This window comes from Echeneis naucrates, chromosome 16 (assembly GCF_900963305.1).
Source record: "Echeneis naucrates chromosome 16, fEcheNa1.1, whole genome shotgun sequence".
Classification (NCBI taxonomy): Eukaryota; Metazoa; Chordata; class Actinopteri; order Carangiformes; family Echeneidae; genus Echeneis; species Echeneis naucrates.
This window is the reverse complement of record NC_042526.1, coordinates 5,981,444-5,995,116: the sequence shown is the minus strand read 5'-3', so window position 1 is coordinate 5,995,116 and position 13,673 is coordinate 5,981,444. Positions and strand designations below refer to the sequence as shown.

Genomic DNA, 13,673 nt, shown 5'->3' with positions numbered 1-13,673 from the left:
CACATAGAAGTGCAAGCTGCTAGATGTCAAACTGACAAAAGAGTCGAGTACGTCCCTTCATAAATAACAGAGTGAAGATTAATATCAAAATACTTCTCACGTTATTATTTTGGGAATACACTGTTATTAAAGTTACACATAGTATTTATAGCAGTACAGTTTTTCATTAAGTAGGGCTAAAGAACAACATCCATAATCAAACCGCTTATTACTTGTTAGGTTTCTTTATTGATTTATCAAGTTTCATTCATAAACGTCTGCCCTTGCCTCGTGGGAGGAGGTTTGTGTTGACAGGGTCATAACCATATTGGATTACTGACAAAATACTGCTGCCTATATATACATTTGAGATGCTGCCGTTATATGATATTGTGAAAATTAGCAGCTTCAATGAATTAAAAATAATGCTGCATTTCAAATAACTGTTCTTCATCACCACTATTTTTCCAGCAGCACATAAAAAACATTTACTAGAAATGGATAGCAAGTCCTAACTATTTAAAAAAAAACAAGGTTATATTCCCTTGAGGTAGCTGGGCCATGAAAATAAATACCAATGATAGCTGAGGCTGTCTTTGTCACTGGTCATTAAATGGAAAAAAATTAATTAAAGAAGGGGAACAATTTAAAATCTTTTTCCACGTTTTCCTTTTGGTGCAAATTAATTTTTCTCCGAGGATATCCTGAAACTATCAGAAAGACTCCAATTGTGTTTTGATGTGCTCTTCTTTGCCTCAGCTTAATCTGCTGCTGAAGAATAAATACAAAGCAGAATAGGATCGATGTCTTTGCTGTAGTCTTTATGTTGTGTACATCTACTTGTTTGATTTTTAGTCATAATTTGTGTAACTTCAACTCCTTCCTGAGTCCAAAAATGTCAACAGAAACATCACAGACCCCAGACCAGATTCAAAAATGTGATTTATTTAGAATAAACAAGGCAGCATTACAGCACCAGTCAGATAGCAACATTCAGACATAACTTTAATTCTGCAGATTATGGTTATAGCTTTTTGTTTTGCACCTTCAGCTTATTATAGGACCAGCTTATTCTTCTGTCATTATTGGCAGCAATAAACATGAGCACCATTTGGATTGATAACAGAGAAAACGGAAATGCAACTTTAGTGAAGTGAAAGGAGTTAAGTTTCAGGAAAAAAAAACAAAGACTATCTTTTGCCCAGTTTCTAAATATCAGCTCTATTCTGTTCCGATGTTTACACACCAACACAGGGTTGTGAAAATGTCACGATTTAATGGGCAGGCGAACGCGATTTGTTTGTCAGATAATAATTAGTCATGAGATGACTCATGCACTTCCAACACCTACAAAACATTTGCATACTCATGCCGAGCTAGTAAATATATGTTGCATGACTCACATTGTAAAAAGCTCCGCTTCCCATTGTGTATTTCAGTTAACACTTAACATCTAACACTTATCTGTTTAGTACCGAACACTCACCCTCAGAAGGCTTCTTTTAAAGGGGACTTTAAAGGCCATTCACGGTTTCCTTCTCCACAGATGAAGTTTCCATTTAAATGTAGATTTTGTTCAACTGTTCCTTTCAAATGATTCTGTTATATTAATTTCTTTTGAATTCATAGTCTACTCCTCAAACTTCAGCCTTTCCTTCAGCTTTTCCAAATCCACCCCTACGCTATTCATACTTTAGACTGCATTTTAAGTCACAGTCGGATTTGATTCAAAGATACAACCAACACAACTCTCCTAGTTGCCTATGAAACTTTCCAGGTTTGATGAAATTTGAGTAAAATGTATGAGGAACAGGGCCACATGGTCTTGATTATCTCAGCTGACTGGACTTTGAGGCAGAGGATTTGTCCATGTGTAAGGAATAAGGTTAGAGAGAAATCGTAAAATGGCAAGGTCTCTTTACTTCCTTTGAGATATTTGATAAAACAGCTTTGGTGCACACCCCGCCCTCTCTTTCTCTGCTCCGCCTCCGACACCCTTTGCTCCTTCCTTTCATTAGAGAGCACTTATTTCTTTGGCTGTGTAGCGCACGTGTATCAGGCTTGTCTCCCAAAGAAGGTTGTGACTGAGGAGAAAGAGGCCGCAAAAAAACTGACTTTGCGAAGAGGAGGTAGCAGCTGTAAGTAAAGTAAATTAAAAAAAAAAAAAAAAGAAAGAAAAAAGATCTGATCCTGGTTCAGGTGTGATGAGAGCAGATTGAACAGGACTGGACTGATGTCTGAGGTTGTGATATGGTCGTAGCTGAGGCTGAGGTCATGGCTGATCTGACAGTAGTTATGAAAAAGAAAAAAAAAGAAAGAAAAGAAAAACACATTAGAGTTGTAAAAAGTGAGTTATTTGTTTTTTAAAATGACATGATAGTTCAATGTAACTCAAAATGTACTTTATCCCAGGTGCTTGTGGTGATGCTTTTCGTAGCCGACTGCATTGTTCGAACTGGTACCTGTCAGTAAAAACATCAACATGTCTTACTGATTGGTGAAATTTCAGACTAACTGTTAGTACTGCATGTTACCTAACTTACCTAAGTAGTCCTTGTAGTCCTTAAAGTATTTATGCCTCAAGCCACGTCCATCTGTAAATAAAATGGCCAGAATTATTATAAGAATAGAGAAAAAAGATAACATCTGGTCTTGCCGTACTACACATTGTGATTTTTGCTGACATAGCAATAAAAAGAGACTTTATGTTTTCTTCATTAAATCAGTGGTCTTGCATTTTTGCAACTAACTTCAGCCATGTGGGGATAGTCCAATCAAGTGCCTGGTCACGGCAAATAGCAGCACTTGGCACATGCTGCATTATATTTGTTGAGCGATATCAGACCAGATTCCTTTATAACAGGTCAATCTTTGAAGAGTGATTTCATTATATCAGGTAGACAGGAGATTAGGGTTAGGAGCTCATGTGTGGTCTGGATTCAAAACCATATCACATGGCTAATCCCTCCGTTATATCAGTTAGCAGAAGGGCCTCACCAGAGTTTCCACGTTGCTTGATGCACTGTCCCCGGTTAGGGATGCCAGCGGCAGGGTTTCCTGGGTTGATGATGTGGCACTCATATCCCGTGGGACAGTGGAGAGGTTCGTCTCCATCCTCAGTTGTACTGCAGGCCTCAGCTGGTGGGCAGAGATCATGTATTGCAATAGGGTGGGGGGTGAATTTTCTCAGTCATGCAACTAGTTATAAGGGTTTTTTTCTGGACTCAGTCAGATATCTGCACTTACCCTGCAGAACCTCCTCAGGACCATCTAGCAACCAGCCGTTACCTCCCAACCACCGAGGTTTAGGTTGCACCAGCCAGTCCAGCACTGGACACACGTCAAAATATTACACATATAAGAGCCTCAGGGATGATCAGTGAGCTATTCAAAGATCAAATATGAAAAATCTAAATTTCTTCAAAAAACTGTAGCTGCATGTTTTAACAGAAAGTGTAAGTACAAATCTTTGTGTCTTCTTGGTGAAGGTATTTGTCGTAGTTCAAAAACTTTGAAAAGTTATTGGTTATATTTGTTATGGTCTCTACTAGTTTTCCATCTTCATAAGGCTGTGACAAATTTGACATTTATTTGAAAATGCTGAGTGACCTTATTCTATTCTTGTCGTCCTTCTGGCTTTTAATCTGTTAAAGGAGACTGATGGACTCAGCTTCATGTGTGTTTTGGTGCTTGTCCACAAAAATAGCCCTGTCTGCCTGGTAACAGGTTAAAGGCCTTCTTTTCTTCGGATTTAACATCTAAACGCTGCTCTGGGTGTAACTGTCTGTAACCCTCTGCTGACCTGGTGGTGGCTGAACAGATTCCAGACAGGCATAGATGCAGCCGTTGTAGCAGCAGCGTTTATGCCGCTCACACTCTGAGTCTGAGCGGCAGCCTGGCACCTCACAGGCTCGCTCTGGCAGCATCTGGGGTGGGGGTGGACATCGGTCATTCTTCTGGTGCTGCGTCGACTGTGGGTGGTTGGGGTATTCATAGTCCTTAGAGACAGAGAGAATCAAATGGCCATGTCATGAATGACAATGTGGAGGTCCTTTCACTCTGACATTAAAATCACTTAAGCAGAGGTCCTGCGTCTGTGAAAAGTGAGCTACCAGCTCAAAAGGGGAGAAACTCTTTCTCCAACAGTTATACGAACAAAAGTAACTGAAAAGAAACTATCAAACAAGATTTATTTTAACCATTAGAGGGCAGCATTGGACCAAGGTCATTCCTCGTCTCTGCTGGCAGTGGCTCCGTAGCAGAGACGTTTCATATCTGGCTTTAGTGTGCATGCCTGCCTGCTAACGTCTTGACCTGAATTGAGAGGTGATTCACTGTGGGAACACACACTTCCCCAGCGAGTTTGACAGGGAGAAAGTAGGACACAGGACCCTGGGCCAAGCAAAGACGCACTTCATACATGTCAGTGGCTTTGCCAACATCAAGTTGAGGCCTAGATGCAAACACACACACACACACACACACACACACGCACACACACACACACACACACACACACACACACACACACACACACACACACACACACACACACACACACACACACACACACACACTTTTCCACTACTGCTTAAAAGACCTACTCTGGCCTTGGTGGAGAGGTAATTTTTATCAAACTGCAGCTCTATTGATTGCAACTCATTGGTCTGGACATGCCAAGGAAAGAATTTGTGGGCTTAAACTCTTTCACACAGCTGGTACCAACTATCACAAGTTTTTCAGCACAATATAAGCTGCCATTCATTGTGGGTTGCATACACATGGGAAATATTACAGGAAGAAGCAGAGCTGCCCTCCACAAAACAACATATTTTTTTTTTACACAGTAATCAAGTCTCCAATTTGGTTCCACTTCTATTTACTGCTATGAGAAAAGCAATAATGTGCCATTTTCTGTCTAGTCTAACATTAGGAAGGGAACTTTAAGCAAGGGAAAAGTCAACATACAGAGCATTGTTTGAGTGCTACACGGTAAATGGTAAACCTTTGAGTTTCTACTGCTAAAAGGTTCATTGCTCAACCGGTCGCGGGATCTGCATGTATTTACCTGCTAGTTAAGAGTAAACATTTCCTGATAGTTTTATTGATCACATGGCAGTCACTGAGCCTGGAACTGAAATTATATTTGTGTAGAGCTGTTTGTTATGAGCCAGAGAACACATGCAGCGCAACAAACAAACACAACCACAAGGTTTCGGTTTTTCAGTTGGGTGGGTGACTTATTTACGACATTTGTTTGGCATCTAAGGGTGCACCAGAGAGAGCGAGAAAGGGAGAAAGAGAGAGAGAGAGGGAGAAATGGGTGTTTTTTCTTCGCAGTAGATTAGTAATTAGATAATCAGCTTGTGGGTTGCACACGATCATTAAAACTGTGCTGTTTATTTGGCAGGCTTACTGAATGTTCGTACAAACCAGCCGGAAGAATGAAAGCAAATGTTTGGCGCTCATGGTGGTATCACACACACTGTATGTGTGTTCACTTTAAACACACATTAATTCGTTCTGGCAGCTGCGAGCTTAGTGGGTGGATGGCTGGTTTGGGGGGGGTGAGAGGGAAGGTGGATTCACACCATGGAGGGATGGAGGGAACAATGTGTGGCTCTGCAGACAGAGTTTTTTCTCTCAGAGTTAGGCATATTACTGTAAGCAATGTGTTTTCAGATGACAATTTTCAGCATTTGTGTTTAATGTGTTGTTGTTGTCAGTGTTCACTCGCTCTTGAGGCTGGTTATTAAATTTCAGTTCTTTTGGGGTGAATCCAGAGATATGTCAGACCTGGAAACTGAATTGTTCTGACAGCTGGTATTAAAGCCCTCCTTGGACTCTTAGCTTTGTTTACTTTATTTAATTGAACTATATATTTGTTAGAGCTGCCATAGTCACCATTTTTGTATGAAGAATAGATTAATTGACAATCTGTAATGTTAAAGGTGTCAACCTGAGTGAATATTCCCATAAATAATTACTACCCCACTCTGCAGTTCCCTTCAAGAGCATTGATCTCTTTTAGCATTATTATAGTCATTGTTTTGTCTTAAGAGTTGAAACTTTACTGGTGTGATTCATTCATTTGCAGATTCAGCAGTTGTTTCCAGCTTAGAATTTTTTACTTGCTCAGCACCAAATGTCAGATAGACAAAGTTAGGAACTAGCTGATGATCATATTGAAGAATTTAACATTTAGAGGCCAATATCTTTCTGAGCAATAGCGACAGAAACAATGCTAAACTGACTCTGAGTGCTGCATGCTAACTTTATATGGAATGTGTCAGTAGTAGCTTTTGTGCTATGGTGAATACCAACATGGCTGTGGTCTCACACACGGTGAATTTCTTCTCTGTTCTTATAAAGTAGATCATATAATTTGGAAAATCTCTCTGCTGCCAAACAAAAGGAATGTGAACATCAGACACTCCAAATAAAAGAGTAAAGCAATTCTCAGGGTGTTTTTAATCGAGCAGTGGTGCCCCAGTCAATGGCTTGTAATTAAGTTGTCCTTTTGCTGCCAAGTCGGCCATACCTAATCTTTAAACTTGCGAAACATCAGTGCTGTTTCCAGTTTTTTGCCCTGCCCCTAAAGGGCTGAAAAAGCTAGACAGACAATTTCGTCTTAAACGAGTCCATTTATCATCGCTCTGTCATAAAATTGTCCCAGTATCATATGACACAACAAGCCATAGCACGTACAGTTTCCTCTGCTTGTACATCAATCTGCAAACTACAGTTCCTCTGTGCCGTCCACTCATGGCTATCAAAGAGTAAGAGCAGTGGAGTCCCAGCCGTTCATAGCGTCCCTTGGTTCTACGACATCTACGTATGAATGAGCACTACAAAGTCTGCTGTGATTGGATAATGACATAATGACCACTGCCGTCTCCCCTTGTCTTATATCCGATCTGTTCCCAAAGTATCCTGCAAATGTCTCCTACAAAATGTCAAGTGCCCTTCCTGTTTATGTGTGTGTTTGTTTGCTTGTGTTGACTTTGACCTTGCTTGTATGCATAAATGCCATGCAGTGCAGAGGCCATTCATTCTATTATATCATTCTAGTTACGCATCACCAACATGATCATGATCATGTTTTTTTGCCCATTTTTTTAACAGGACTTTTGTATATATATATATATATATATATATATTTTATCCCTAAAACTCTCCGGTCTCCTTTTGTGTGTGTGTTGTGTCACGTGTTTGTACAACAGAAGACCCACCACCACCATGTTCTATATCCTGAGCCCTATCACACAATGCTACCCACATCTCTCTGATGTTGCACACTGTTTATTTACACTCCTGTCTGCGGTGCTGCTGTCCCGTATAGACATTGCCAGTGGGCCTGTGTGTGATGTTCATGTTTATCTGTCGGCATGTAATCCACCTCTCTGCCTGTCTCCGTCTTGTTTTTTTCTTTCTTCTCCTCTTTGGTTTAGAGAAAGAGTGGCTTGATGGCAGCTGATCTCAACTGCTCTTTTCCTCTCTCTGTCTTTCCTCATCTTTGTCTTTAGTTCTTTTCTATTGTTTAAGGAGAGCTCGTGGGAAGAAGCCACTTGAGACCCTGTCTGGCTCCTTAGTTTGACTGAGATCAGGCCATTCATGGTTTCACCCAGAGATCTCAGAGAGATATTGAGATTTTTTGCTTCCTTTGTGCAAGGATACCACACCCAATCTCAAACATATACCCATATAGTACTGCAGGGTCAAGGTTGCGCACATATATGCGTAAACAAAGAGAAACTGTGCTATGTCGTATGAGTGCCAACTGAAATCTATGAAACGAAGTAGCCCACGGGACACATCTGGTTAGCTTTTGAATTGTCAGGACAAATTTACTGTGTGTAAACCAGCAGTCAGGCTGGCAAAAAGATGGACAGACTTGCAGATAGATAGAGACACACAAGGCTCAGCTGAGAGGTTGTAAATCAGTCAGTGATTAGAGTTTCATTGACTGATTGGGCGTAGATGCACAACTGGGAAAAGCAGTCCTTCCATTGCAGACAGAGGCACAAAATGGTGGTGTCTAACCTTGAATTTCTGTGAACCTTTGTGAGATATGGCAACAAAGCTTTAAATGCGGTGAACTGGTTTTGTGGAAAGCGGTACAAATGGTGTCTACTTTTCAGTGCTATCCAGACGTGACAGGAATGGCTTTGCTGGAGTTCCCATATTTCTCAAAGTGTGGTCCACGGACCAGCTGTGACAGGAAGCAGAAGTTGATGTGAAAATTAGTTTGCCTTTTTGGTTTCTTTGTGTACCTGTGGCATTGGGCAACAATTTGCTCGAGTCTAAATCCAGTAATGTGTTGCTGACCCGCAGGCCCACATCATCTGACTGGGATTAGTCCTTTTTAGGGCCGCACACTCACAACATGAATGGGTGTAGGTTTCCCTGTCAAGAGTATTACTAACCGCTTTTTTGTTTAGAGCTCCAAGCATAATTTTGCCTATTTTCTCTTTAAGTTCTGCTTACTTTACTGTTTCATTTTGTTCACCGTAGGCTACCACTCCAAGACATTCCCCCAAGGTAAAACACTAACCCAGCTAACACGATTATATATTCTCTAGATTCTATAAAAGCTAATAAGATAGGTCACCATTGCCAAAATGGCTTGGTTCAATAACTTGCGTCTAAAAATTAATGCGACGTAAAAATGTTGATGATTTACTTGCATTACTATTTCAACGAAATGAAACTGTCTGAAATTTCACACCATTAAATACTGGCATGACCAGATGTCTTGATGTGTTGCAATTATTATCCATTCTCATGATGTGTTAACTCGTTGCCTGAAAAGCTACAGATTGTTTTCCACTGAACCAAAGTAACTTGTGTTTCAGATATTCAGGTGCATTTATTAAATAGTAATGACCAACCACCACACTCAAAATGTGACTTTAAATCCTGTGAATGAAAATGTTTAAATCCTTTAATGACAGGAATCTCATGCTCCTCTTTTCCTTTGAACGGGGTCACATCATGCGGTAAACTACTAGTAGCAAGCCACTATTTGCAAACAACAATTTTCTCAAAAGCTACAAATTTCCCCTGGTCTTTTAAGCTAGGTGTGTGTCTGTTATGTTTCAGCCCAAAATCTTGACATAGACATGTTTCTGCAGGGTCCTTGTTTTAACACCAGCTGCTGTTAGAACAGTCCACAACACATCAGATAAATGAAACTGTAAAGATTTGTGGTAGTGGCCTCATCTCAGACACGCTTAAACAACGGCATGCCCTGACACATGTCTGAGCCGGAGTGTGTTATGGCTGTAAGGGACTAAATCATATGTGTGTGTGTGTGTGTGTGTGAGTCTGAGTCCTTTGATTATAAGCTTCCCCCTAAATCTTTGTTCTCCAGCCTTTACATGTTACATATTATTTGACAGGCAATTTCTCTGTGAAACACCAAGAGGAAATTAGAAAAGTACTACCAGTGACCCTTGAACCTTGTGTTAGCTGGAGGTCTAGAAAAGAGATGGTGGCTCTGATCCCCATGTCAAAGAGACTTAAACACCTTACGTACAAATCAGACAGAGAATGTTAGGGACCAAATCTAAGAAGGCAGCGGGAGACGAAAGTAAAGGAAACTCAGTTTGGATGAAATTTTCCAAATGCATGTAATCTTGACTGCTCAGAATTTGAGAATACATTTCCAATCAACACTGAGGAACCTGATTACACATCTGATTTTAAAATAGCACTTCCAGTACCTTGATGAAAAAGACGTTATTCTGCCATCCCTGATCGCAGGAGGCCTTAAAATCACTGCAGGTACATTTGCTTATCTTATGTTCATATAATTTGAATTCTTAAATAAAAATGTTAAAACTAACAATGATGGTTAATAATAGTTTTTTTGGGTATATGCGTGTATGTGGGAGGGCAGTGGCTAAAAAAATGAAAAACAGAAATATGCAGAGATGAAAAGGTTCAGAAGGAAAGAGAAAGAAACTCCATCTGCACAGTCGTCTCAGCATGTTCCAATTACAGCAGCTTTGAAGCAGAGTCCAGCAAGACGGTGCTTTTGGCCCATCCTGGAGCAGGAGGAGACAAGAGGAAGACATTTGAAAGAGGGAAAACAAGGGGGTTGGTATACTGAGGGAGACACATGGATGAGGGGGAAGAAGGGGGAAAGGGTAACTACTGCATACGAGAGAGTGGAAGAGAGATGAAAGCTGAGAATGAGAGAGATGGGCCAATGAGGCCATAAACCAGTCAGAAAGTGAGAACATTGAAGCACGAGAGGTTTCACAGAGGAGGAAAGAGCACATGAGGGGGGAAAGAAAGAGAACGCAGTACGCTACAGTGAGCCCTTGTTAGGGATGATCAATCAGCTACACTGAGCTTAGTTAACAAGCAGGGGCCCGGTCTGCAAGTTCAGTTCCTGCCCTAATAATCCACCATGAACACATGCTTGCTCTCTCTCTCTCTCTTTCTCTCGGTCCCTCACACAGACACACACACACACACACACACACACACACACACAAAGACAGAAGTTGCACATCCAGTGTGGTCCTCAATTACTCATATGGAAATCTGAAAATAATCTACTTATTCCAACCTGCTGCATACTCCACTTTCAGATGCTCTTCCAAACAACAACAACAAAACCCTCTCATGTCCAAGAAGCTATTTATGTCTGAAAATCAAAGCATGTCTATTAAAATTTTTCAAGCTGTGTCTTTACCAGCTGCAGTGAAAAAAATTTTCAGATTCTCTACAAGCAATAAGTGAAGTCTCTCATTCAAAAATAATTAGTAGAATATTCCTGCTTATATTATTGTGTGTAAGTCAGTGAAGTGAATCAATTTAAACCAACCTTTAAAAAAAAATATATATAATCAAAAGTCGTATGTGTAGTTGATTGATATGGAGCTAATTTGGAATACTTTATATATATTGATTGGTTCCAGTTAAATAGCAATGGCAATAATGCATCATCTACAGATGAAATGTGTTGTTATGGCTGACAAATTCATGTGGTAGAATAGAAAGTACCATATTTCCATACTATGTACTCATAACATATAATGAACATACTATATTTCTGTGGTGTATATAAAATGGTCCAGGGAGCGGCTAGTTAGGATAGATTTAAGACAAACTACATTTTTAATCCATTGAAAAGTGTAAAAACTCACATTGCATCTTGTTCCTCGATCCACCTAAAAACTGAAGCATTGTCTTCTGCTAACCTAACAAACTGTCAGTTAAAGCTTTTTATCCATCACACAAATTTAGTTTTCGAGTGATATCAAACTTAATACTTCACTCTCACCACAAATGACTTGTATTTCTGTTGAACTATTTGAACTAATTATTCATGTTTGAACCTTTAGTGAACACATTTTCTTGATTTATTCCACTGATCTTTCGTCTCTGGGTTATTTCACTTCAGGTCTTAGGTCAACTTGACCACCTCTCACCTCAACCACAAAAATGCTCTTGCAGTGTGCAGCCAGCTCTTTGTAACAGACTCTGGATTTTACTGCAACACTGTGATCTCTCACCTACTTCCACTTTGAATGCTTCTTAGAAAAAACAGCTGTAATGAAGTTTTTTTTTTTAAACCACAAACTTACAGAATCACAGGTGATGTTAGGAGCCTTACCTTATGGTTTAGACCTCTTTTCCTGATTCGTCTGGCATCACTTCCTGTGGTGAGGACCAACAGGGACAGCAGCAGCAGCACAGAGCCCGGCATGGTCTGTGTACTGCACCCCAACTGCAAACTCTCCCTGCGTCTCAATCCTTCCCGTCCTCTGCTGACTTAAAAGTATTCCTTCTGGGTCCTCCGCTTATCCCAAAGTTTGCTCTCTAGTTGCTTCTAAGTCCTCTGTTGCGGTAATTTTCCAGCTGAAGCAATAACTCTGCAGTGCTCATGTGCGGCCAGAGATTACACAAGCCCCTCTCCCTTCTACAGGACCTGCCTTTATATCTGCCTGAGGAAAAGTGCAGGGTAGAATGACAAAGTAGAGGGAAAGAAGGGGAAAGTACAGAGGGAATGAATGGAGGCAGTGTAGGGAAGCAGCAAAGAGAGGAGAATAGTTCGGGGAGTGAAAAGGAGGGGAAGGGGAGAAACAGCAGCTGTCCATGCATCAGTCGCTGAGAGCTGAAACTGTCTGCTGGCACAGCACACGCACATGTCTCTGAGAGAGAGGAGGGGAGGTGAAAGGAGCTGAGGCTGGGGGGGGGGGGCATTAGAGAGGGCAGTGCGTGCGAAACCTCCCCCTTGCCCCCTTGTTGCATCTCACAGCACATCTGGTGAACTTTATGCAATTTTGACAGAGTTGTATCAATGCGTGGTGGAGATGTATTTTATCTTCTGTGGTTTTGCTTCAAATGCTTTCCTGATGTGTGGTATTGTAGGAGAGAAAATAAACGGTTTTGCTAAGTGTGGGGTTAGGAAGTACTTGCGGTGTGCTGGTAATAGTGTTCAAGCATGTATATGGTGTAACTATCAGCGATTGAACATCCCTGTTTACATTCATAACATTTCTGCGGGAGAGGATATGCATGATTTCATACTTGAACCCACCTGAATGAGGAGATGTGTGTTTGTGTCCATGTGTGTACACTTGTCTGTCTGTCTAATATGTTTGGAGTGGATGCAGTGTGATTTCAGTGGCAGTGACCCATAAAGAAAGAAGGCATGTGGTTTGCCCCCAGTAAAGGGGCCTCTCTGTCTCTCTCTCCAGCTTCTTTTCCTTCATGTATCTCTCAGTGTTCTGTCTCATACAAGGACATCTACCTCCTACCTCACCCCCCCCACCTTGTCACTAAACATCTCATTCCTTCCCGTCCCTTCCTCTCTCCCCATTCCCAGTGTCTTGCACTGAAAGGGAGCAAGAATGCTAAGCCTGCACAAATCTCAGTCATTATTAGTTTTACAGGCGCAGGGCACATGTCACTGGGAGGCCCAGGCCTAGACAAAAAGCAAAGAGAAAAAATTAGTGGAAAAAAGGGGGAACATGTAACAATAATGGAAAAGGGATGGATTAATAACTAAGTGAGAAAGATCTGGTGCTACGGTTTGATACTATCACTATGAATCAGAGATGCAATTTAGAAACAACCATCTAAACATCTGCACATGATGCAGTTTACACCATTTAATAGTAACTAATTTACCACTTAAAATTCTTTGGAATATGACATAGACAGCTGCAGATTTTATCTCCTGCAGCTAGTTTACAAGTTAAAGATGATGTTGCCCTGTTTGCCGGTTTATAACACAGCTTTGTTTTTTAAGGCTTCAAGCTGACTCACTTTATAGTAAGGATGAGAACTGATCAAAGTGCCTGGTGAACATATGAATATATGGCACAAAAAACTTTTTTTTTTTAAGTGTAAAGATCACCAAATGTTTGGCAATCTAACATTGTTTTTACCCTACTCCATTATTTGAGACTAGGACCATGTAGTGGGAAAATCCGTTGCTGTTCCAACAACCTAACAAATGGCAGCACATGTCATTATTTGGCGTGTAATCATTTAGACCCAATACTCTCTGTTCTAGTTAGCCTTCATGATGATGTTTATTGTTTGCTGTCTAATTGTTTTGTTCTTGCATTCTGAAACGGCAACGACAAAGACACCACACTCACTGTGCTGCAAAAGCCACCTACACTGTGTCAATAAGCATAAATCAGGAAAAATGCATTAACCTACTTAAA

The 13,673-nt window shown here is 40.7% G+C and overlaps 1 protein-coding gene across 2 annotated transcripts; it reads right to left on the bottom strand.

Annotated features, from left to right (window-relative positions):
- Positions 1-903: 903 nt before the first annotated feature.
- Positions 904-12,103, bottom strand: wfdc1 (WAP four-disulfide core domain 1). 2 transcript variants are annotated; one of them, XM_029523410.1, is made up of 7 exons: positions 11,609-12,103; positions 3,782-3,977; positions 3,226-3,309; positions 2,977-3,117; positions 2,523-2,573; positions 2,382-2,441; positions 904-2,262 (listed from the first exon to the last, which is right to left on the bottom strand). In XM_029523410.1, exons 1-6 carry the CDS (start codon positions 11,699-11,701, stop codon positions 2,383-2,385), a joined length of 624 nt encoding a protein of 207 aa, XP_029379270.1. In that variant the 5' UTR covers positions 11,702-12,103; the 3' UTR covers positions 904-2,262; position 2,382. The 2 variants fall into 2 exon arrangements, with proteins under 2 accessions (XP_029379270.1, XP_029379271.1); XM_029523411.1 differs by having other exon boundaries at positions 904-2,257.
- Between the last annotated feature and the right edge of the window lie 1,570 nt (positions 12,104-13,673).

Excerpts from the sequence above, each read along its gene's own strand:
- wfdc1 (XM_029523410.1), bottom strand. The coding sequence starts at position 11,701 with ATGCCGGGCTCTGTGCTGCTGCTGCTGTCCCTGTTGGTCCTCACCACA. Across the intron at positions 3,978-11,608 it reads AAAGAGGTCTAAACCATAAG|GACTATGAATACCCCAACCA; the intron begins GTAAGGCTCCTA and ends TCTGTCTCTAAG. Across the intron at positions 2,574-2,976 it reads CAAGCAACGTGGAAACTCTG|ATGGACGTGGCTTGAGGCAT; the intron begins GTGAGGCCCTTC and ends TTTTATTTACAG.